At 46.5% G+C, this 25,624-nt stretch overlaps 1 protein-coding gene across 6 annotated transcripts in view; it reads right to left on the bottom strand.

Annotated features, from left to right (window-relative positions):
- The window catches only part of UBR4 (ubiquitin protein ligase E3 component n-recognin 4), a 2,945,062-nt gene that overhangs the window by 2,483,250 nt on the left and 436,188 nt on the right, over nucleotides 1–25,624 (bottom strand). For all 6 annotated transcript variants that reach the window (XM_069611069.1, XM_069611071.1, XM_069611072.1 and 3 more), the window contains exon 15: nucleotides 17,289–17,476. In XM_069611069.1, the coding sequence (XP_069467170.1) occupies nucleotides 17,289–17,476 (188 nt within the window). The remainder of the gene's footprint in view (nucleotides 1–17,288; nucleotides 17,477–25,624) is intronic.

The following is a 25,624-nucleotide window of genomic DNA, read 5'->3' as shown; positions in this document are numbered from 1 at the left end:
CTGCGAGAGGCCGAGATCGAGCTGGAAAAAGAATTGGAGAAGGGTGGGACTGATATGGAAGTAGTTACTGAGCTGCAGCAGCGGTGCTCTGGGCATTGGGACAGACTTTGTAACCTGAATTATACGAAGTACATTGAGAGGTTGCATGCGGGTGGGGACAAGACAGGCAGGCTCCTCGCTTGGCTATATAAGAGCGAAACCCCTAGGGCTCCGATCCGATCGGTCATCACCGAAGGGGGTGCGGAGATCGATACGCAAGAAGGGGTAAATGGGGCATTCGCAGAATACTACCAAACATTGTATGAAGATCGGGAAGGGGGGAGCCGAGAGGAGATAGATGAAGCACTCGGGGATATAGGCCTGCCCAGAATCAGCGATGAAGAGCGAGAGGAGATGGATGCTCCGATCACTCTGGAAGAGCTCAGAGAGATAGTGCGACAGCTGCCCACTTGCAAGGCCCCGGGGGCGGACGGGTTCCCCAGTGAGTTTTATAAGGCGTATGGGGAGGAGGTACTCCCACCCATGCTGGACATGTTTAATGAGGCGTTTCAGCTGGGACAGCTACCAGAATCACTCAGGGAAGCGGTCATAGTGCCACTCCCCAAGCACAATACACCGGGACACGGTTGCGGCTCCTATCGACCCTTGTCGATGCTGAACCAGGACAGCAAGATCCTAACAGCTGTCTTGGCGGCTAGAATGAGGAGAGTGATAGGCAAGCTGATTCACCCTGACCAGACGGGCTATGTCCCGGACAGGAACATTACCCACAATCATAGACGCCTACACAGAGTGGTCGAATGGGGATGTAGCAAAGACGGCGAAATGGCGATAGTGGCGCTGGATGCGGTCAAGGCGTTCGACTCTGTTCGTTGGCCGTGGCTGTTGGCGGCACTGGATCACTTCGGAATGGGGCCAGGGTACAGGAGGTGGGCCGAATTATTATATAGCGCGCCTCTAGCCAGAGTTCGTACGGGGGCAGTAGTGTCGGACAGGTGGCAGTTAGGTAGAGGCACCAGGCAGGGATGTCCTTGGTCCCCAATGTTGTACATCCTGGCCCTTGAGCCCTTGGCAATTTACCTCCGGCAACAGTATGACCCGGTGGGCATAGAGGTGGGGGGGGGAGAGCCATCTGATGACCCTGTATGCCGACGATATGCTGTTGTACCTCCAATACCCTGAAGAGAACTTGCAATATGTCTTGGAGGTGATGGAGAGGTTTGCTTGGCTTTCTGGCATAGCGGTCAACCCTCGGAAATCCACTCTGTTCCCGCTGGGCGGCTATGTGGGGATACCGGCTGAGAGGTTGCCAGTATTGCGGATCCCATGGGCGACAAGCACCTTTCGGTACCTTGGCATAGACGTATACCACACGACCGGGGAGGAACACAGGCACAATACTGAATTGGCAGTGGGGAGGATTGAGAAGTGCATGAGGTTTTGGGAGAAACTACCCTTAGCGATGATGGGCCGGGGTGCTATGCTTAAGATGGTCGTGCTACCTAGGCTGCTGCATTATTTCAATAACATTCCATACATGATACCCAAGGGGTTTTTTGCTAGACTACATAGGGTATGTAGAGATTTCTTATGGCAGGGCACGCGTAACAGGGTCGCATTGTGGAAATTGCAGAAGGCTTATGAGAAAGGCGGCGTGAGGCTGCCGAACTTTGAGGCCTACTACGTGGCAGCGCAGCTGCAGTACGTGGCCAAGTGGCTTTCGGACGACGAAACCCCGGAACACAGACTGTTGGGAAAGGACTGCTCCCCCTTCTACCTGCGAGAGATTATTTGGGTATCCAGCACATGGATGAGGGGGCGTCCTAAGATGCTAGCGTTGGGCAGGAACATGTGGCGAAGAGCCTGCAGGATGATGGGGGATCCCCTGCCGTGCATGCCGCAGCTGCCGCTGGTGGCCTTGGCAAGGGAAGACGGACAGCTTAGGGCCATCCTGCGAACATACTGGGAGTCAGTGGGGCTGGTCACTTTGGGTGACATTTGGCAGGATGGGGCCTTGGCGGAGTTCGCAGATCTAGAGGCGGGGGCGGGGCTGCATGCGGGGCAATACATGACGTTCCACAGAGTGGTCGGGGAGGTCCGGAGCACTTGGCCCGAGACCGTATTGGCTGACGAGCCGGATGCGACGCTGGAGATTATGTATGACGCATCCGAGGGCGGGCATGAGGTCTCCAGGCTGTACGAGATGCTGATGGCAAAGGTTGGGAAGGATTTGGGGTACCTGAGGTTGGAATGGGAAACAGAGATGGGGGCCCCGATGGCGGATGGGCAGTGGGAGCGCGCCCTGGGGTACCACAAAAAAGTATCGAGGAATGCCAGGTTTAAACAGATACAACTATATATCACGCATAGGGCATACATGACCCCCCTGAGAATTTCCAGATTTCGAGACGCTGGGCGCCAGGCGTGTCCCAAGTGTAACACAGAGAACGCTGATATGATTCACATGTTCTGGGCCTGCCCTGTGATTGCAACCTACTGGAGTGAAGTGGCGCAGAAGCTGGCAGGGAGGGGCATTGTACTTAAGATAGATTCGGCCTGGGCCTGTTTGCTTGGAGGGTACCCCAGGGCGCGCAAGCTTCGGCACGTGGAGAAGCTTAAAGATTTGGCTTATGTACTTGCCAAACGCAGAATAGCCATGGGATGGAAGAATTGTCAGAGGCCACGGGTGGAGGTATGGTGGCGGGACCTCCAGAAATGGGCTGCCGCCGAGACGACAGCATGGTGGGAGGCCAGCAGGGCGGGAGGGGAGGAAGAGGTGAGCTCCCTCACGGCATGGAAGGTGCTATTGGCTGAACTGTTTAGTACGGGGTCGACCTCGGCTGGATCTGAGAGCGACGGAACCCCACCACACGGAACGGACAATGATGGTGGACACCCTACAGGCTCATAGGGGGGAGGGAAGGGGATTGTTAAGTTAATTCTGTTCTGTTTTTTCTTTCTTTTCTTTTTCATATCTGTTGTTTGGCCTTTGTTGTGGCTTGATGTGTTCTATTTATGTTCTGTTGCACTGTGTGGTCGTTATAAAATAAAATACATTTAAAAAAAAAAAAAAACAAACACTCCCTCATATAGCCGCCCCAGAGTCAGGATTAGGTATCAGCTGCCATCTCCTGGCCACATGGAAGGAGGTCACCGCCAGGAAGGGAGTGATGACACCATCGGAATGATTACACTGTTATGTTATGTTACCTAAATTTGTAGAGCGCACGGTCGCCCAGGGGCATCATGGCGCTGATGAGGAAACTGTCACACAGGAAGAGCAGTAATAGTCGGGGGGCTAGAATAAGGTAGTTTTCAGGGCTTTCCTGAAAGCCAGATGGTTGGAGATAGACTTGAGTGGCAGTGGGAGGGCGTTCCACAGCCTTGCCGCAGCAATGGAAAAGGCTCTGCCGCCGAGTCTTTCCCGATTGTACTTAGGAACCACCAAAAGGTTGGTGTTCAGGGAGCGAAGGTTGCGTTCTGGTATATAACGGACAAATTTAGTTTGGAGAAACTCGCCACCTAGGCCCTGGATTGCCCGGTGGACAATGCATAGTGACTTGAACTTAACTCGCTGGGCCACCGGGAGCCAGTGAAGTTGGCGAAGCACTGGCGAGATGTGAGCTCCATAGGGGGAACCTGTGGCCAGTCTGGCTGCCAGGTTCTGTATGCGCTGGAGACGTTGGAGAAGGCCCATTGGCTGGGCAAGGTATAAGGAGTTGCAATAGTCCAACCGTGAGAGGACTAATGCGGCTACCACAGGAGGACGCATTGCCTCTGGGATCATAAGGAGGACCCTCTTGAGTATCCTGATCTGGTGATGGGCAGATTGGCAGACCGTAGAGACCTGGTTTGACATGGACAAGGACGTGGAGAGAATAACTCCTAGGTTCTTTACTTTGTCCACTGGACAAGGCAGGGAGCCCAGTGAGGTGGGCCAGAAAGCCCACACTACGCAAACAGCCTCTGCCTTGGAATGCCAAAACGCCTCACAAAATAACTACAACGCATAAAAAATACTGCAGCAAGACTATTCCGAGACTAGATAGAAGAGCCAACATCACACCAGCATTGAGATGTCTACACCGGCTACCCTTAACTTTAAGGCCCCCTGCATCGCCCACAAAACACTAAACAGACAAAGACCCACATTTTGTTTCTAAACACAAAGGCAAAAGTAAATTCAGACAAACCTCTTTCTCCTATTTGATAGCCAAACTTTGGAACTTAGTATCGAAGGAAATAAGGACAGAAGACCACCTAACTTTCAGAAAACTACTGAAAACCTGGCTGTTCAAATCACTGTGACAAGCATAAAAAACATGCACCCCCATACACCATATACCATACTCTGGGACCAAAGCAAACATGGGACAATACGGATCGAAGAGCCAACAATAAAACAACCACACACCAAGAGCCAAACAAAGGAACTAACCCCCTGCCCTTTTCCACACCTGCATACCTCTCACATACTACACACACCCAAAAGGGCCAGCAAAACTACACACTCACCACTAACCATGGCACAAGACCAAACAACAAACATCACAGACACTTAACGCTATCCCTTTGGACACAACAAGTCCAGTGTACACAACAAAGAACACCCAAAAATCTGACACGCATAGACGCCAGTTTCTCCAGAAGAGCACAACTTCTATCCTAACCCTCTTCCCTCACTCACAAACCCCCATCCACTTTTCTTACAGAGCCACATGGGCACGTGGAGACCAAGCAAATGGCTGCATGCAGGATTTAAAACACCATAACTTAAGTGGGTAGGCCAACCGCGGGTATGAGGAAAAGGGGAACTGGCAGCAAACGACAACAGGAAGGAACAGAGAAGACCCCAATCAAGAGATACAGAGGTCAGTTTGTTTTAAAATCCAAAGACCCAGGATGGGATGTAGCAAAGCAGGGGGACTCGCAAAGTTATCCAATGGAAAATGCTGCAAAGGCTTGCCTCCAAAAGCCTTAACACTGCACTAGAGCGAATCCTAAGAGGGAGTATCTGAACAAGTGCCCACTCCAAGACCCAAAGGCAAGTAATCATGGCAATAGTTTTGAGGAAAACCGCTCCAGCAAGAGGAACCACAAGTTCTTCCTGGGTATGGTTTACAGGGATCTGTTGCCCAGGAACACAGTGATCTGTTGCCCAAGAACATTAACCCTCACTCTACGATGGCAGAGACCAAACAAAAAGGAGGAATAGCCTTCTCACGATGAAGCCCCCTTTAGGGAGAATTTCATTTCTGTGCCAATTCCCTTCAACCTTAGAGACCCCCAGCTCTTTTGCTGGACTTTAGGACTTTTTAAAAAAAAAAATGTTTTATTTGTTTTGGTTTAGAAAAACCTTTACAAAAATATTCATTTTCGTTACAGAGAATACAAAATAAGAACAATATAGCGAAACAAAAAACATACTCACATTTTCAAGTAAAAAGAAAACACAGTTAATCTCCTATATCTAACATATTAACACTATTACCCAATTCATATCATTAATTTTCACACCATTACTTAACGAAGTCACCTAATAACGATGCAAAAGTTCATCCTCATTACTCTTACATGGTAAGAAAACCAAAGCCAGATTAAAATAAACGGAAAGTAGAAAAAAGAAAGAGGATTTAAAACAGAGCACAAACATTTCTCAAAAATGTTGCTACCCTGATATTCAAATTGCCATTACTGTTGTGTAACATTTTATACCAAATACAGTCTCTGTTTACTTCCGCAGTGTTATGAACATATTGCGCAAAATATAGGACTTTTTTTTCCCCTCAGTGCCTGGCATACCAGCAGTGTGTGTTTCAGGTCCTCTACCATACCTTCAATACCACAGAACATACACCACGGCCACATAAATTGAGCAATGGATCTAATTGAGAGTATTTGGTTAGTGGGCAATACGTTGAATCTAAAACGCATAAAATCGTTACAGATTATTTTATTTGGATACTTTGTTAGGTAACTTTCCATCCCTGGTAACCATTCATTTACAGCACACACTTGTTGGTAGAGTTTGGTGCTCAATATCGCATTTTTGGTATGGATCCAATAGAAACCCAGCACACTCCTTCACCCTTACCGGGTTGTTCCTAAGGGAAATCATGGAGATACTCATGAACATCAAGTTTTTATTCATTTTTTTGTTTAGTTCCACTATAAAAGGTTTGCAAATATCCCGACCTGCATGATAGTATAAAGTGTTAGTTTCTAAAGAATTGCATTTCCTCCATAGCGTCATTTGTTTCCATGTCACTAGCGCCTGAAGCTAATTTAAACCCATTTCGTACTTTATTAAGTTATACGGGATACATTTTGGTAAGGAATACATTACCGATTTCCAGATGTAGCTTTCTATCGAGGCCCACTCACCTTCACACGTTGAGGAATTAAATTCGGCCCCATATATTAGGCAGGGAATTACTTTTTTCGTATACAATTCTCTCAGAGGGGACATAGAGAATTTCCCAAATTTTGCGTCTAATGCCCGCATTTGAGAGATAGCAATGTCGGCCATGAGTTTCAATTGTGTCCTAAGTAGGGGTCTGGAGTGTGCCCCTACTATTGAAAAGCCCAGATATTTAAACTCTGATTTTGCTTTGATACTGATGTTCCCAGATACCCAAGATAACGTGTTTGATTTCTTGTTCTTCCTCCCCAAGCGCACAATTACTGTTTTGTCCGGCTTAACCTTAAGAGCAATTGAGGTAATAAATCCCTCAAAAGCTCCAAGCATGCGTTGGAGTCCCACCTTAGTGGCGTCAATTAGGAGGAAATCATCCGCATATGCCAACCAGGACATACAAGTGTTCGAAATTCTTGGTGGTACTAATCCCCTATTTAATAACGCCCGGTTTGCGCCGCTAACATATAGGTTGAAGATTGTGGGAGCCAATCTACATCCTTGGCGCAATCCATTGTGGATAGTAAATTGCTCCGAAAGGGTACCTGCAGAGTCCAGTCTTACTTTCACATCAGTCTGAGAATATATTGCCCTTACTATGTCTAGCAAAATTGCAGGCATGTTTAGTGTTCTTAATCTTGACCATAGTATATTCCTATCCACCAAGTCAAAAGCGGAACTCGGGTCCATAGACGCTATAAAGACCGAGGTATCCGCCTTTTTCATTGCTTCAGCTCTCAAGCAATACAGGATGAGCCCCCCACATTCTGTGCCCATATTTTTCCTAAAACCAAAATGTCTCATATCCAAAATTTTGTCATCAATCCATTTCTGGATGTCTCTTAGAACAAGCAAAGAAAATAGCTTGGATTCCGGATCGGCAATGGCTATTGGCCCGTAGCTCTTGGGACATAATCGGGAACCTTTTTTGAATACAGGTATAATAATGGATACCCTCCAGGACAGGGGGAAAGACTTGGTCAGTAGTATATTGGAAAACAAGGTAGACAATATTTTTGCCCATAATTCGGGATCGGACTTGAGAATTTTGTTAGACAAGTTATTAGGGCCCGGCGCTCCCGAATGTTTTGATTTTACAATTAGGTTTTTTATGTCCCAAATGGTAAAATTCAGGAGCCAATTTGTTTCATGCTTCCTGGGAACCCCAGCCCCCTCCTTATTAAGAGCAAACGTGTTTGAAAAATGACCCTGCCACGTTGCTTCGTTGATTGGGTTCACTAAGTGCTCTTTCTGTGGTTTGTCCCAATTGTTAATTAAGTACCAAAAGTTTCTTGAATTTGTGCCTCTTAATGCACTTAGCATTTTTTTCCCCCTCACTCTGACCTTTATTTATTCTATGATGTATGGACAAATGTTTGTAGCTTTGTTTAACTTTTTTTATCCTTTCAGCTGTATTTTCTAGAGTTAGTCCCGATTTCTTAATTAGTCTGATCTCTTTTCTCATGTCCCTCTTTTTTTCCCTAATTTCTATGTCAACGTTATGGGATTTGTCATTCTTCCATCGGTTGTCCCTTAAATTGGCGTTACCCAATTTTGCCACGGCACTGCCGATGTAATCTGTAAAATTGTTAGCCGCATAGGTCTTTTTTTTCTAGTTCTGAAAAATTCTCAAAATCGGCTACCATGGAAACAGTAAATGGTCTACTTTTTTTTCCCGTCCGTGAAATTCTATTCCCTGTTTGATTGAAGTTTAGATAATTATATACAGTTTTGGGATGGTAAGTACAGTAATACATATTTCAAGTGACAAAATGCAATGATCACTAAAGGAAGTCTCAATGCACTCAAGTTTACCAGAACTATAGAACAAGTCCCCTGAACAGATAATGTAGTCAATTAATGTGTGGCAGCCTCTAGCTTTCCAAGTTGGAAGATGGTTTACCAGAATTTCCAAGCCCCACATCTCTGCAAAGTGGGACCACAACCTCCCACTGCAGATTGAATTATCAAGACTTAAAGAAGCATCCCCCAACCTGCTAATCAAAACATCCCCCATGAAAGAGTCCCCATGAATGACTGCATTGAGATCACCCGCGATCACTATCTGGCCACCTATATTAATTAACAACCAGTTCTGCAGAAGGGACCCTAAATTGCATAGTTCCGCCCATAATTGCCTGTCTGAAAGTTCAGCCGGATTCCAATATGTATTAACCAACAAAAAAGGTGTATCCCTATTATTGTACAACAATGAGAGGCCCACCGCCAAGAAATGATGTGCAAAAGCCCATTCTCCCCTAATTTTCGGGCACAAATGGTTTTTTGCAGCTATGAGGAGGCCACCTTTAGGACGACCTCTTCCTCCCCATTGTGCACATAGAGAGGATACCGTATAACCCTCCCAACATAAAGGAACTCTTGACCAAGTTTCTTGGATGAAGAGCAAATCATTAAATTCACATTATTTAGGAGATTAACCGAACCTCTCGAGTTCCATGTTAACAGTTTCCACTTATCATTTACCTTAACTAAAGTGGCTTCCCTAGTTTCTTGAGGCTGTCAATTGACTCTCAGCGTCAATGCGAGCCATCTCCAGTCCTGAATCACATCCTTTTCTCTCCCCTCACTCCTTCCTCTTTATTTGAAGGATCCTCCTTCTGTAATCTACCTGTGTTACGTGTTAACTCAGTCAGATGAGAGTGAGTCTGAGCATACTCAAATATATCGAAACCCCTTCGATGAAATTCTTCAGCTTCTTTCATCATTAGGTTTCTGACCAAAGGAGAAGGTATAACTAAACAGACATAATCCAGCCTCTGCCTATGTATATAATCCACCAGATAAATGTCAGTTGATTCAATCAGGCTTAAATTTGGAATCTGACCCAGTAAGGACAGAATGTATGGTCGATTAAGAGAAGTATTGTTGTGATCTAAAAATAGTGTAGTCAGAACCAGGCCTGGTAGGTCTGGTCTCACCGGGTCCTTCAGATCAAGTGGCTGATATGAATGAAGCTGTTCCTTCTCCTTCATCTCATTTCCCCTCTCCAAGTCATCTTCCTTCCTTCTCGTGCAGTATTTTTCATATGAATCTGCCCTCCTAAGGTTCTGTCGCAGTTCAAACCCACTTTTAGGAGCTTCCTGCTGCTATTTGTCCCTTAACACTCTAAGGATGTTTAGGTACAGAGCCTCATCATTTGCATTCTCATGTGTTTTCCCTCCCGGTATCTGATTGTCCTGCTGCTCCAGGTTTCCCCTTGGGACCCCACCGTTATCCTCAGAATTCGGTTGACGTGGGTTATGTGCCCCTCCCCCCCAATCTGATCCCTGATCTAGGGTACAGGGATTTATAATGCCCCTGGTCAAATACGGGTTGGTTTCACTTTCATTACTCGGGGGAATTTTCCAGTCCCTGCTAGTCTCACCCCTATTATCCGCTATGGGTATCATATTCCTTACAGGTCCCTTAATAGGCATTTCATTTCTCCCGTTCGGCATGCTTTTAGTCATAAGTCCCTCACTTCGTATTACATGGTTTATCTCATTAGCTTTTACAGGCAGCCCTATGGTAGACAACATTTCCTGCGGGGGCGCTGCATTAAAAACTTCATATACCTCGTCCCTTTTTTTATTTTTCATTGCTTCACATAGTTGCTGATTTCCCTGTATATAATCACTTTGAGTAGCTTGATCCTTCCCCTTATTGGCGATCCCACCGTTCTCCATTAATGAGATTTTATTCTGCAGTTGTAAATTTACTCTGGGTGGAGAGTCATCATTCACAGACCCCTGAATTACATTTCTCAGAAATTTTCTAGATGTTGTGGCCATTCCACCCTTTTTGTTTGTATTTTTTTTATTTTGTTTTGCCATTTTTTTTACCTGTCTTTTAGACAGTTTAAATTCTGTCATTTGACCCCCTGACTCAATTGCCCCAGTACTTTCATCTAGACAATTTGGGTCGGTGTCCTCCAGCGAAATATGACCCCCTCCCCCCAATGAATCAAGTGCATGTTCTTGTGATGTGTCTACCAGAATAATCTCTTCACTAAGTGGAGCCTTGGTAAGATCCACCAACCTGTCCTCCCCTTCCTTTAATCTCTTCTGAGACTTCAGCAATGTATCTGATAATATGTCAGGTAATGCTCTGAAATCAGAGGTTAAGTTAGTCAGAGCCTTGGTAAGATCCACCAACCTGTCTTCCCCTTCCTTTAATCTCTTCTGTGAATTAAGCAATGCATCTGTTAATATATCAGGTAGTGCTCTGAAATCAGAGGTTAAATTAGTCAGACACTCCGTTTGCTTACGCAATTCCGATAAGAAGTCGATTAAAGATTGTAATCATTACAGTAAATTCTGAGGGAACAGAATCAATACTAGTTTTAGCGGAATTATCCTTGGCAAAAGTAGTGCCGTTGGAACAGTTTATCGTAATTTGGATTGTCATGCACCTCATTTTCATCAGGTTTATGAGAATTCTTATACTCCTTATTCAAATTTCTTCATAGGCTGATCAATATTCGCTATATCATCATCACCAAACAGCAATTGCGAAGGATCAATAATGTCCTCACTCTGTTTCTCGAGGAGAGAACGTTCTTGGGCAATTTTTAAAAATTCAGTCTCTTGAGAGGGGTCAATATTATCATCCTGCTCTTTTCCCAATGAGGAAGCTAGTTGAGCACATTGGAGTAAATCTGCCTCCTCCTCGTTGGGCTCCGGCAGCGGTAGAGCAGCTGCACGGGCCAGACTCGCCCTTCTAGTGCTTACCGCAATAAAGAAGTCTGCCCGCGCATCTTTGCGGAGCGGAAGTTTGGCTTTCCCCATTATTCAATTGTTCCAAACAACAAATTGAACCCCACAAAAGTTCAACAAATTGGACCCCACAAAAGTATACCATATACAAGCAAACTAACTCCAGACTCCTTCACACAGTAGCCTGGCATCGTTCCAGTCTTCACCGAAAATAAGTCATACCCCCTCCGCCCTCTGCCAGCCCAACAGCCGCACTTCCGAGCACTTCCGGATGCGCGCGCGAGATGCGCATGCAACGGTGCTTTTAAGGAAGTGGGTTGGCTGTGTGCGGGTGGGCGGGCCGTGGGCGGGTCTTTATGCGTGACTAGAGGGAAGAAGAAATCAGCGTGAGTAACTCTCCCTCTGTATTCAGGACCCGCGGTAAACCCGCAGTCAAGTTGATTCTGGGAGGGAGTGATGAATAAAGATTAAATACCCGCAAGTCCTCAAAGGCAGTCCCCAATGTTGCCCATTTCGCACGAAGAAAAACCAGCGAGCTTCTGCTTGCCGACGACACCCACTTCCCAATCCAGGCAGCAGCAGCAGCGAAGACAGCCCAACAGCCGCATTTCCGGATTTTTTAATTTTAACCCTGGGGTGAGTGATCCCCGTTTCTCACGCTCTCATGTGTTTTAACCTGATTTGGCTTATGCGTTTCCTCTGTTTTTGGAGTGTGACAAACTGCATAGGCATCGACGTTTTGTATAGTGACCCACAGAACCTTCTGTGCAGGGTCACAGATAAATCCTTTAGATTTCTCATAAGGTTTAAATACCTTTTCTTGTGTGAACTTCTGTTCCCAAGAATAGTAAAGTGAAATTGACTTTACTTACCTTTTCTCAATGTGGGTCCAGCACACACCATCTTATGTGGAGTGCTGGGGGGTTACTTAGTAGCCCCTCTTGCCACCTACTCATGTAAACATTTTTTATGTTACCCTCACTACTTTAATGGCTTGTGGCAGTGGTTCAATTTCCCCACCATTGTGCTTTTCTACCGCAGGCTGAATCCTCCGCTGCAGTATAGCACCCATGGGTGACCATTTTGTCAAAATGGTCCTGGTCTTTTTTCACAATTTTCTGTTTGTGAGGTATTTCTTGGGTTTTACTCTGCGTGCCAAGCCAGGTTTGAGCCCCTTGTTCGTTTTGCCTATGGCAGGCTTAAGTACTGAAACCCGCCTCTGGCATCAGTGTGAGAGGTTCCCGAAACTCCTGTCCTTTGTCTTTAGGAATGTGTGAATGCACCAAGTCCTGATTGGCTGGCTGGCAGGCTGTCCTTTCAGGACAGCCACCCTGCTGTTTGAGTGACAGGTAGGGTGTGCATGAATGGGAGAAATCTGCTTAAAAGGCGAGGGTTTTGGGACTAGAGACAGAGTCGACCAGTGGGAAGAACACCAGAAGAAACCATAAACAAAGCTTGCTGCATCCCTCTAGACCTTTGAATTGCCCAGTGAAGCCCTGCCGCTGTGCTGAAACTCATTTTTCTGATCAACAAGAGAAGTTCCGGAAGGGACAACTTCTTCCCTTGGATTAGTTAGACCACCTAAAAGCCCCCTCCCTCTTGTCCCCACGACTGAGGTCCAGGAACCAAAGATCTGCATCACTGCGACCAGACAGAAGCCAGCTGGACCACTCTTCTAACCAAAGATACTGTTCCGACTTGGGGTACTTGCATCAGTCTCTTTCGCTTTTCTCTTCTCAGTTGAGACTTGCAGTAGCTACTTTGCTAGCGATGATTCCAGCTCTACCCTTCACAAGTGTAACAGCTTGTTAGGGATAATTAACAAAAATGTGCCAATTCACTCCCCTTAGAGACCGCGAGCAACTTTGCTGGATTTTGAGGACTTAATTTTTTTACCTGGAGAGAGTGAGACCCTTTCCCCCCCCCACTCTCTCATGTGTTTTAATGTGATTTTTATACACTGTTTCTTTTTGGTTAGGGAGTCTAACCAACTCCATAGGCATCAACTTTTACAATGGTGTCACAAAGCACCTTCAGTGCAGTGCCACAGGGAAGTCTTCCAGATTTCCCAAGGTTTAAATACCTTCTCTGGGATCAACTACTGTTTCCCAGAGAAGTAAAGCGAAATTGACTTTACTTAGCATTGTACTTGCTAGACCCAGCACACCCTAAGTTACAATAGAGTGCTGTAGGGGTGACTTAGTACCCCCTGTGTCTAAATGCTCATGTAACATTTTTTACGTTACCCTTTCCTCAATTAACTGGCTGGTGGCAGTGGTTCTGTTTTGAAATACCATGGTTTGCATTTACCTCAACCGTTCGCGGACCCGGTAACGTTAACCGCGGGAGCCATCTTTTTCAAAATGGCATCCAGCCATCTTTACTAAAATGGTGCCAGGTCTTCTTTTCCTGAAAGGTCTTTGTGTTAAGGTCCTTCTAGAGAGTTTCTCTGCGCGCCAAACCAGGTTTGGTCTCTTTGTTCGTTCGCCTTTGGCGGGCTTCAGGAGCAAAATCTGCCTCTGGCGCCAGAGTGTCTGGGATAGGCAAGAAGTGATGGAAGTGCCGGAAACTCCCTGTCCTTAGTCTCCTAGGAGACCCAAATGCACTCTGTGGCGATTGGCTGGCTGACTGTCCGACAAGGACAGCCACCTTGCTGGGTGAGTGACCGCTAGGCTGGGATGAATGGGAGAGAACTGAATAAAAGGCGAGTCTTTTGGCTTGGAAGGCAGAGTCGACCACTGGACGAAGGAACCGAAGAAGCGCTTGAAGTGGACGCCTGCTGCAACTCCTGGACTGTTGGTTTTGCCCGTTGAAGTCCTGCTGCAGTGACTACTTGCCAAATTCGCATCGACAGAGAAGACCCTACAGGGACGACTTCTCCCTTTGAGTTGGTGGTACCAATCAACTCCCAAGTAAGCCACCTGGACACCCATATCGGAGCTGGTTGAGTTTCCTTAGAGTTGCTGCAGAAAACCGTAGAGCCAGGGAGAGGGACACCAGATTGTGTCATTTCTTGTAAGCTGGCCTAAATCTTTTGGAAGATCCTCCGGACTCACACGAAGCAGGACTGACCAAGCCTGACCTCAGTCGAGTTCGGGACCTCCGATGTGAGGAAAGTCCACCTTGACTGCCAGGAACTGCGCTTATTGCTATTTGCTGTACCGCAAGGAGCTGAAACGCGAAACAGCCACTGAAAGTAAAGTTTGCCGGTTTCCAGCTTTGACCGTGCCAGTGCAGGAGTCCCGACTTCCTCCCTCTTGTCCCCAAGACTGAGGCCCAGGAACAGTGAGATCTTCAGAGCCATATAGAAACCAAAGTCTTCAGTCGCATCTTTTCTGCTTTACCAAGGTACTGTAAAACAAGTCTAAGAGAACTTACCTCTTACTGTGGAAGTGCCTGTAACTTCTGCAACTCACAAGTCTGATCTGCTTGTGGCCCTACATTTGAGTCTTCTTTTGATCAAAGACTCCTAAGAACTTGTGCAAGGACTTTTCCATTTACTTACCTGAAGCGCTGCATCCTATACAAAGACTTTTGCCTATTGACTTTGGCTTAGCCTATTGAATTGAATGACTCTTCTAAGGGCTACCTGAAAGTATTTGCCCTGCTTATGAAGATTTGTAATTTCCTGTGTTCTAATAGCCTTTGCCTTTTACTTACTACTGAAGAATATTCTGAATGCCAACATTAAGATATTACTGTCCCCAGCACCCTTGTTACTGAAGTCACCTGTGGGTGTAGGATGTGTGTCTGGGCCATCTCAAAAGGGCCTTGTCTGATTCAGAAACTCAGAGTGTACAGTATTGAAGTGTATTTGTGTGTTACTATTCTATTGCTCCCTTCTGAAGAAGGCATTATAACTGATAAATTATTAATTGTTTATGCAAGAAACCTTGAGTGTAAGAGTTTATTTGAATAGCTGTAATTGTGAAACTTTGTGCAAATCCACTACAGCTCACATTTCCCCTCTTGAGATAAGCCTGGCTGCTCACCACTCTACCAAAACCATGTAGTACAAGCTTTTACCAAAGGTTGGGTTGCCTATAACTGTAGTCCTAGTTGCTTGTAGTGTTCCAAAACGTTGCCTAAGACTTGTGACCCTACAGTGATTTTTATTCAATAAACTCTCTAACTTTGAGCAAGACTGTTATCAAAGAAGTGCCTCAGCTCCATAGACTGTGCTCCAATTGACTATGGCTGTCCTGGCCTTCTAGTCCACTTGACTGATATTTACTGTCCTCAGAGGTGATAACTTGGTTTTAAACTATTATTGCTGGGAAAGGTTTTTGTCTAGACTTCATTGGAATATTTAAAGTGCTCACATGCTCTGAGAACCCGTTTAACCCTTTTCCTTCCCTTAACCTTTTCTTTCTACAAACTTCAGAATCTACTAAGTGCACTAGTGATGTATAAATGCCATTACTGTCAAAGTTAGTGAAGACAACTCTGGGTGTAGAATGCATGTAAAAAAGCATCTCTAAAGTGTATCTACTAGCTTTGTGATGATTCTGGAAAAGTATTTTAAAGTATATTTGATTGTTACATATATTGCCCTTTTTAAAGAATGCTCATTTAAAAACTGATGTTAAATAAATATTTATAACTGAAACTTTGAGTGCAAGTGTTACTTGGCTACTTGTATTTGTGAATGCCATTGCTATAGCTCTACAGCTCACATTTACCCCTCTTGAGGTAAGTCTTGCTGCTCTGTCACACTACCAACTTGTTTAGTACAGACCTATACCAAAAGGTCGGTTACCTAATACCAAGAGCTCAAGTGTTGTGTAGTCTCCCACAGGATTACTACATCAATTCTTGCCCAACAGCCCCTCAAGCAGCAGTGAAACTACTGGTGAAACAAACAGAAAGTGGTTCTGCAAACAACCTCTAAGTGGCAGAGAGCTGCCACTTCAGGGAATTGCTTCTTGTTCCATGAGGTGGGAATCTGCAAAGTACTAAGACTCAACTCGGGATGGTGACTGTTGCCGCAATGTAGCCCAGGAGAATGTCTAACTCACAGGGGGTACCCAGGGCTTCTAGTGGCTGGGCCTTCGAGCAGGGGTAAGGTCAGGCCGTTCTCATCAGTTCAGGGGTCGAAGCACTGAGGAGTCTTCAGGAGAGCTGCACAGAGACAGGGCTTCACGAGGAAAGTGAAGAAAGGGCTACTGGTGACCTTCCAAAAGTTAGTTCCCGGGCATTCAGCGGACTGCTCTCCTTCATAGGATTCTTGGCTCCAACGATCTGACATATGGCTGCAAGAGTCCCATATTTATTCTGGATCTGGGCGGGAGTTACCCCCAGCCTACCAATGGCAAGCATCTGCAGCATTCAAACTAGCAGTGGCTGTCCAATTCTGAACAGCCTCTGGCAACTGCACTTGCCCAGCAACAGACACTCTGGCACGAATGTGGCTACATCTGGCCACACAGACAGCGATGTTTGCTGCAAAACAGAAGCCTACCATGGGAAACCGCTTACCATATATGGGAAATCCAGCCATTCCAGGGCAGGAATGCCAAATTACAAGATGGCCAAAGGACAGGTGAAAATCGTGTGGCACAGCCATTTTAGAGTATATGCAAAATGCACAAGTCTATAAACGGAGAAAACATTACAAAAGTATCCTCTGTCACCAGCCCATCTTGGACACATTATGCTAGTTACCGAAAACAGTTGCAGACACAGTGTTGCTATCGCAATTCACAGGTGGTCATGTGTGCAGGGAAAAATAAACACAGAACTTTACTAGGGAGAACAGAGTTCTCCCGCACAGATCGGTGTCCCCATAACAGTAGAGCCTAGCAAGGCAAGTGGAGAAAAAAAGGGTTCACTTACCTCCAAAAATCAGGAAAGGTTCAACACAATAGCAACAAGTAAAGTGTCCCATTGATGTATTTCAAGAGAAAGCAGCAAAAAGAAAAATCTTCTCTGACACCATCTCATGGGTTAACCTTCCTACTAAAAAAAAAACAATGGAGATCCCAAGTAACCATGCCAGCAATTCGGACACCAACTCCTCCTAAGTGAAGACTGCCAAAAAATACCAAGTGACTGAGCCCTTCCCTGGTAATGTGTGAAATTGAACTCTAACCCAGTGGCAGGCAAGCACAAATGCAAAAAAGAAAAGACACCATGCATTAGAGACACAAAAGCTTTACCAGTTCTGGGTCTTTGCGGCTGGCCAGGATGTTCCCATTCTCAGCGGTATTCTGTTTATTAGGGCTCTTCAGTCTGGGGGAGCTCTCCATAGGAGGCGGCGGTGGTGGCGGTGGAGGGGCTACTTTCTCCTTGCTTGGGGATATTGTCTCCTCAAACCACTGGCCCAAGATGGGCTCACTATCATCATCTGCAACAACAACCAAAAAAAAAAAATACAGCATTAAAAGTTAGAACCAATTTCAGTGATGGCCCAGTTGCCCCAATGCTTCATGTTCATTAGAGTATGTGGTGCAACCACCAACACCAGTGTCTGGCTCAAACTATCTTGTTACAGTGGATGCGCTCATTTTTAGCAAAACGAGGGGCCCAGATCTGCAGGTGTTTTCTCAGTAGCTTTCTTGGCATCTGTTAAAATGGATTATCAGAATCAGCTCTGTGAACAGATTGAGAGGCCACCCTATTCAGGTTAAAAGGGAAAGAAATGCCTACCCAAACTATCAAGTTTGTGTGACTGAACAATAAGGCTTAGACTTGGGAGAGTGTGTGAGTGTTGAAGTCTTTAGTTAAGCGCACACACACACAGCACTCTTAAAACTAGGAAGGCAGTGTTAAGAAAGATTTTCTTTTTGCAACCTTCCCTCTATAGTGTGTTCAGGTGGATTTCTAGAATCTGGCCTGATGAACAGATTTTAGGAGGCCACCCTAGTTTTGGTGAACAGGGGAACTCCAAGGTTAGCCATACCCAATCAAGGTAAGCGTGGAGTGTCGAGGTTAATTCCCAGGAGGGGGCGCTGTGAGACGCAGACAGACATGGCCGCCTAGTTGTGAAGCTGCACCGCATATCCTAATCCTTCCAGCTCCATCCTGCTAACAAACGAACTTGCGAGGTAACATACGCAGAATTTGGGAGTTGATGCTCTGGTGCCTCTCGGGCTGCTTTTGTGGCCAACACAGAGCCCAAATTGTGGAACAATTCTACATTCTTCCAGAATACCTTGCAGACCGAAGTAGCGTTTAGTTTATTATTTGTATAGCACCGCCTGGCCCTGGGGCATCCAGGCGCTTGGATTGAATACATGTCAAAGTACAACAACATAGTCCGAATATGGACATTACATAAAGTTAGAACATTATCAGGCAGATGCAGGTAATGTACAAGGAATGGCAAGCAAGAGTCATATGAAATAATGCATAATGTACATGGTTGCAGGCAGTAGGTATGGTAACAGTGTGGTGTTGGGAGTTCTGGGCTTCTTTGGTCAGTAACAAGGATTTGGTACTATGTCCGAATTGGTGAAAAGAGGGTTCAGATCTGAGGTCCAGTGGTAGTGAGTTCGAGTTTGGTGGCGAGCACGGGAACGCTTGAGCGACCTGCTTTTTGGAGCTTGTATCTGGGGATAGTTAAACAACGTGTTTGAGCTGATCTGGTTGGGCGTGATGGGTTGTGTTGTGAGAAGTTATCAGATAGGTATCTGGGTGCTTGGTCGGATGGACACTTGTGTGTGAGCGAGAGCGTTTTATGTTCAATTCTCTGAGGTATAGATAGCCAAAGGCAGGATCGTCTGGTGTCAGAGAAATGTTTGTGTTTGGGTATGTTCAGTGCTGCTCGCAGGGCGTTATTCTGGATGATTTGCAACTTGTCAATGTTTTTTGGCAGGTACCCAGGTATAGAGCGTTACAGTAGTCTACTTTGGAGAGAACTAGCGCTCTGGCTAGTGTGGTACAATTGGAAGGTGAGAGGCATGATCTGTTGGCGTTGATGAGCTTACAGGTGTAAGCAGTGGCGGATGAGATGGCGTTGATCTGTCTTGCCAGTGTGAGGGATCAGTCAAGGTAGATACCAAGGGTTTTGACGCTGTTGGAGACAGATGTTTCCGTCAAGAGTGAATGTCTGGTAGCGTTTGTCGAGTCTGGGTTCGGTGCCTAGGAGAAGAAGTTCAGTCTTGTCATTGTTGAGACAAAGGCCGTGCCTGGCCATCCATTCTTGGATAATGGAATAGATGCTGAGTGCTGTGTTGTCAGTGGCGTAGTCGCCTGTTAGTGGTATAAGTATTTGAGTGTCATCAGCATAATTTGTGTAGATGACACCCAAGCGGTCCAGTATGTCGAAGAGGGGTTTTGTAAACACATTGTACCGTGTGGGGGAGACGCAAGAGCCCTGGGGAACACCGCATGTGACTGGGGCTGGTTTGGCAAAGGCTGTAGGAGCAAAGACCCTCACGGATCTGTTGTTCAGGAAGGACTGGATCCAAGCATTGGCTTTGTCAGAGCGTTTGGCTGCTGAGGTTAGATGTTTGCAGAGGATGTCATGGTTGACCAGGTCGAAAGCAGCCGACAATTCAAGAAGGAGAAGGCGTGCAAGTTTGCCATTGTCTTTGATGTTGTCCATTTATGTCTTGTGGTCAATCAAAGCAGTCTCGGTACAGTGTTTAGGGCGGAAGCCTGATTGAGTCCCAGTAGGTTGTTTTTCTCAAGGTGGTTCTGTATCTGTAGGTAGGCAGCTCTGTCAAGGATTTTTAGGAGGAAGGGAACAGTCGTGATGGTTCTGTAATTGTAGGGACACTGGGGTGGAGGGTGGGCTTCTTAAGTAAGGGTAGAACCCAAGAGTCCTTAAGGTTGTTAGGCACTATGCTGGATGTGAATGATGAATTGATCAGAGATGTGATGAACGGGGCAAGATGCTTGGCTGCGTCTTTAATGATAGGTGCCGGGCAAATATCGCCTTGGCATTTGGAGGGTTTCAGCGAGTTAATTAGGTCTTCAACCTCTTTGGTGGTTAAGGTGGACAATTAAAATAGGTTGTTATCATCCATTAGTGGGGTGTGGGTGTATGGGATGGTGTTGTCAGCGAAGGTGAGGCTTTCTTTCTTTACCTCGATTTTGGCTTGTATCATGGCAATTTTGCCAAGGAGTGCTTCTTGTATGTTCGTACACCAAGATATGTCTTTGGTACAAGTATCAGGAATGGGGCGGGGGATTCAAGGTCTCTCAGGATGTTGAAGAGCTCTTTGGTATTGGATTTGGCGTTACAAATGCTTTCACTGTACATGTTTTATTTTGTCTGGGTGATAGCTGTCTTGTATATATTGGATGCAAGTGTGTAGGCTGTCTTATTGATAGTGGAGGGCATCTGTTTCCATGTTAATTCAGCTTGAGTTGAGATGCACGCGTGGTTTGCCTTTCCGGGGTTTAAGTGGTGCTATGGTGTTAATGGCCTTGAGGATGGTAGTATTGTAGATGGTGGGTGAGGTTGATGATGGGTTGGAGAAGAGGGAGGAGTTTCTCTACTCTGATGTTTTTGCTATTTCTAGTGAATGTAGGTGGACCATTAGGAGGAGGACCAGGTGTTTGAGTGCCTTTGTTGATGGTAAATGTGATGAGGTGGTGGTCGGTCCAAGCGCATGGTGTGTTGGCGAGGATGGTGGCATTGCAGTTGAGATCAGCTATCCAGTCAAGGATGCAGCCTTTGTTGTGTGTTGATGGTGTTGGCATTGTCATCTTTCTGGTCATTGAAACCTAGATTGAAGGCGCCTATTATGAGGAGTTGCGAGTTGGGTTTGGTGTTGTTGGTGAGTTTTCTGTGGATGGGAGAGATTATTTTTTTATGTGCCTTATGTTAAGGGTGCTTTTTGTGATAATGGCTACTCCTGAAAGGAGGCCGTGACTCCTCTGCCCCATCCACGGCCTGGCGGCGCTGAGAAGCTGCAGGAAACTGCCTGTCCCCGGACGCGCTGAAGTTGTGAAACACGCCGGCCCGTGGGACTTCGAGGGGGGAGGCATGTGTCCGACATCCTGCAGCGGAAGCTAAATTGTAGGACAAGCAGGCGGAACCAAGATGCGAAATCCTGAAGCGCCCTTCTGTGAAGTAAGGCATACGGGGCTCCCTCCCAGACGTCCGCCCAGGTAGTCCAGGTCGAGGGGCCCCCTACGAGCTCTGCCAATCTGAATATAGATAAGTGTGGCCTGTTCCGTGAGCTGTGCCGGTGCCAGGCAGCTGCATTGAAGAGCGCTTCCCATTAGCCCCAGAGATCAGAGCGGCCGTCCACGGCTCGTGGGGGTGGATCTGCACTCCCACTCCGATCGTAGTGGGGGATCCTGCGTGGGGGTCTCCCTCTCCTCGGCGGCAGAACTAATAGGGACACGGCTGGGGTCACCTCCCATTAACAACACGGCTGTCCAGTCACAGTAGCACTGTACACCCCAGCCGTGATCTCTACACTACTAAGCAAGCATTCCCGGGTGGGTGTGTAATCCCATTCCCGGCAACACTGCAGATTTCCCTGCCACTGTAATGCAGTTTAAAGGATAGCAGCAATTGCTCTGTCATTCAAACACTTTCTGGGGAAGCAGAACACGTACTGCCATTGTGTATTCCTCTGATAGTCCCGAGCGCAATACTGGCACGAACAGTGGCAAGCTTGGCATATTGAACCTGCCTATATTGTGGTGAAACGGTTGCCACCGCGAAGAGTACAGTCTAATACCAAGCATACGGAGAAGTGACGCCCTAGCTGTAACAATACTAGTGCCCCAAACCTGAAGGACCCCCTCTAAAAGCTCCCAAGGGGTAGTGTACGGAAAGACACACCGTACATTTCAAATTTGTACCCCACCATACACGGGAGGGGGGGGGAGGGGGATGTAGGCCCGCTGTCTCATACATCTCCGAATGATATGCCTAGGGGCAACAAGGGTGGAAGAAAGGGCCCCATGGACACCTACACTAATTCAAATACGATGGAGCAGGGTCAACGGACACCACAAGGGGCAGACACACAGGACCACGGCCCTACTGGCAATGCCTCTGACCCCTAGATGGCAGCACTCCAGGCTCCAGCACTCCAGGCTGGATTTGCAGCGGTCAACAGTAAATTGGATGACATCGGGAGCACGATATCCTCGATTAAATCTGACCTGCAACAAGTCAACAGGGTTACAGAAACAGAAACCAGGATAGGAGAACTGGAAGACAACTCAACCAAACACAGAAAAGATCTTATTGACAAAATAAAAAAAACACCTGAAAGCAGCCCAAACTGAATGCGAAGGGTTGTTGGACTAGCAGAAAAGCCCCTTAACATAACTATCGAGGTTTTCCTAGAAGAGGTAATCCGTACTATACTCCTTGACACAGAATTTTCGCCACAATTTCTAATAGAGAGCTCACAGGTCCTCTGGCTAAACCCCTGGCCACCCCCACCCCTGAAACCGGGAGCTCTACCGCGGACAGTAATAGCCCGCTTGCTCAATTACCAAGACAGAGACCCGATTATGAGGATGTCCAGAGAGAGGGGGTCCCTCACCTATGACTCTGCACCCCACTAAAGAAGTCTGGATATATGTGTATTCTGGCAATCAGCCCAAAGATCATTTGACCAGGTAAAGAAAGCACTCAGAACCCGGTCTATACCCTACGCAATGCTCTTCCTGGTCCATTTCTTTGACCCTCCCGACGAGGCATGGGGTACAAAGAGCACAACATTCCGCTACCCTCGGACAAGAGAGTTCACTCATCTGCTTCCAACACTTGAAAGCGCTCTGAGGTCCGTGGAGTTCAATACAGTCAGCGCAATTTCTGTTTAGCCTATCAACTGCAAGGCACCCTCTGGGCTGATAGGTGGTACCCACATAAGCCACCCAATGTTACAGAGGTTGAAACAGTTTCAAGGGGTCACACTGTCCAGTTGGGGGGATGGTGAGGGTGGGGGGGGGGGCTGGAGGGGGTAAAAGCCAGTTACCTAGTTGGGGTTGAGAACTTTAAAATGGACGGTATACACATACAGCCTCTACGATACTCATTCTACATTTCACATTGCACAAGCAAGGTTGAACTACTGGAAATAAAGAAAGAACTACTGACAAGTGCACAGAAAAAACAACACCAGATCCGGTGAAGAACTCCGCAAGCACAGGTGCAATAGACCAGCAATGGCCTCGACACGGCAAGCACAAGGAATTAGACTCTTAACATGGAACATCTGGGGTCTGGCACATCCAATTAAGGCAAGGAAACTCCTAACATACGCCAATTGATACAAAATTGATATACTCCTATTACAAGAGACTCATGCTACTAAGAAAATCACTGACATTTGCTCCAACATGGGTTCCACAAAAGTGGCCAAGAACTACTCTACTCAAGCCACAGGTGTGCTCACGGCGATACACAAACATACAAACTTTCAGTTATCCAGGGCAGAAATTGATATTGAAGGCCGCTATGTTATTTTATCGGGGACGCTACACAGCAGAGAAACGTTATGATAAATACCTACGGCCCTAATGTTGACACTCCTTTCTACCTAAAGATTCAAAGCCTAATATCACCCATTGGCCATGCCAATGTAATATGGGGCAGAGACTTCAATAGCGCCTTAGACCCGACTCTTGACCGTACGTCAGATGGCAGCAAAAAACCATTCCAAAGCAGCACTGACTATTCTACAAGCCATTTCTACGCTCCCCTTAGCTGATGCTTGGCGAGAACTACACCCAAGGGCAAGGGAGTATACCTTTTTACTCTAGTGTGCACAGCTCCTGCTCAGGCATAGATTATTGGCTGTGCTCTCTGAATCTTATCGCTGAAGTAAGCGACTGCAGGATTCTCCCACGGACAATGTCGGACCACTCCCCAGTCCTGCTTGAGTTACTGCCACACAACTTGGAAACCACCAGCCATAACTGGAGAATGCCTTCTTCCCTGCTTAGAGATGATACTATAACAGAAGCACTGACAACGCATTTGGTGGACTTCTATGAGCGCAACTCTGGCTCAGTTGGGTCTGTGGGTTCAATCTGGGAAACTTTTAAAGTTTGGTTAAGGGGGCAGTATATGTCGCAGTCATATGGGGCGCTGCAGGAAAGAACAGAGTTGGATCATTCTGAATGTAAGCTAAAGGACCTTGAGACTGCATATGCTCTGAACAAAAACAAAACCCATCACCTAGAAATATCCAAGCAACTGAAAAAATGTAACTCAATGGCTGAATGAGAACTTCACTACTTGGCACAGCCCATGAGGGCCAGAAAATACGGAGAGGGGAAACAAAGCAAGCCGAGCGATGGCTAACCTCATCAAAGCAGAGCAGGGAATGAGATATAGGACCAGCATAACTGATATCGAAGGGAAGGTCTATACGAAGCCGGGTGACATCCGGAATATCCCATTGAAGTTCTAATGTACACTATATCAGAATAAAGATATGGCTTCCCCTGAGGAACTACGTGAATACATGGACTTCTTTCCTCTGCCCAAATTAGATGAAACTGATAGAGTCGAACTGGACCTACCCATGACCGTCAAAGAGATTGACCAAGCCATCACAGACCTACGGGCTGGTAAGACCCCTGGATCTGAAGGTATCCCAGTCGACCTATACAAGACTTTCAAAACAGAACTCGCCCATAGGCTACTTGAGGTATGGGGGGGGGGGAGCACTGGAAAAGGGGTCACTGCCCAACACTATGAGGGAAGCATTAATTACCATACTTCTCAAACCGCACAAGCCACCTCAAGACCCTACCTCCTACCGGCCCTTGTCCCTAATCAATTCAGACGCCAAAATATATGCAAAAGCAATTGCCAACCGGCTCATAAAATATATGAATCAATTAATCCACCCAGATCAATCAGGATTTATTCCCACCCGTTCCACGGCACTAAATCTCATGAGGTTCTTTTCCATCACCTCACAAATGGACCCGAAAGCTAAGACCACAGTAATTACCCTAGATGCTGAAAAAGCATTTGTCTCTGTCTCATGCCGATATATGTATGCGGTCCTGGGAAAAAATGGGTTTGGCCCGATATTCATCAGCTTCATCCGAGTCTTATAAAATTATCCCAGAGCAGCTGTTAGAACTAACAGTTCCTTATCGGCAAGCTTTGCACTAGGGAGGGGTACCAGACATGGTTGCCCGTTGTCACCCCTCATATTTACGCTCACCAAAGAGGGTATGGCAGCCAAATTACGGTATGAGCAAGGGTGGAGGGGAATTCACAAAAGGGGACCCCCCCCCAGTTCATTTCCCTATACGCAGATGATACAATGCTATACCTCAGGGATCCTGATACCAACTTACCCCCGGTGATGCAGGAAATACAGATTTTCTCCAAATATTCCGGTTACCAGATTAACCAAACAAAATCCAAAATAATCCCCCTCACACCATCTACAACGCAGTCACAGGCCACTACACAATTCAAATGGTCGCCCACTTCGGCCCGCTACCTGGGAATTATAATGTCCACAGACAAACAGACCTTATACACCAATAACTACGCCCCCTCTCTGGTCCTCTTAGAAAACAAACTGAAGGTATGGGATACACTTCC

The sequence above is a fragment of the Ambystoma mexicanum genome, chromosome 8, assembly GCF_040938575.1.
Source record: "Ambystoma mexicanum isolate Mex_15411 chromosome 8, UKY_AmexF1_1, whole genome shotgun sequence".
NCBI lineage: Eukaryota > Metazoa > Chordata > Amphibia > Caudata > Ambystomatidae > Ambystoma > Ambystoma mexicanum.
This window is presented reverse-complemented; position numbering and strand designations above follow the sequence as displayed.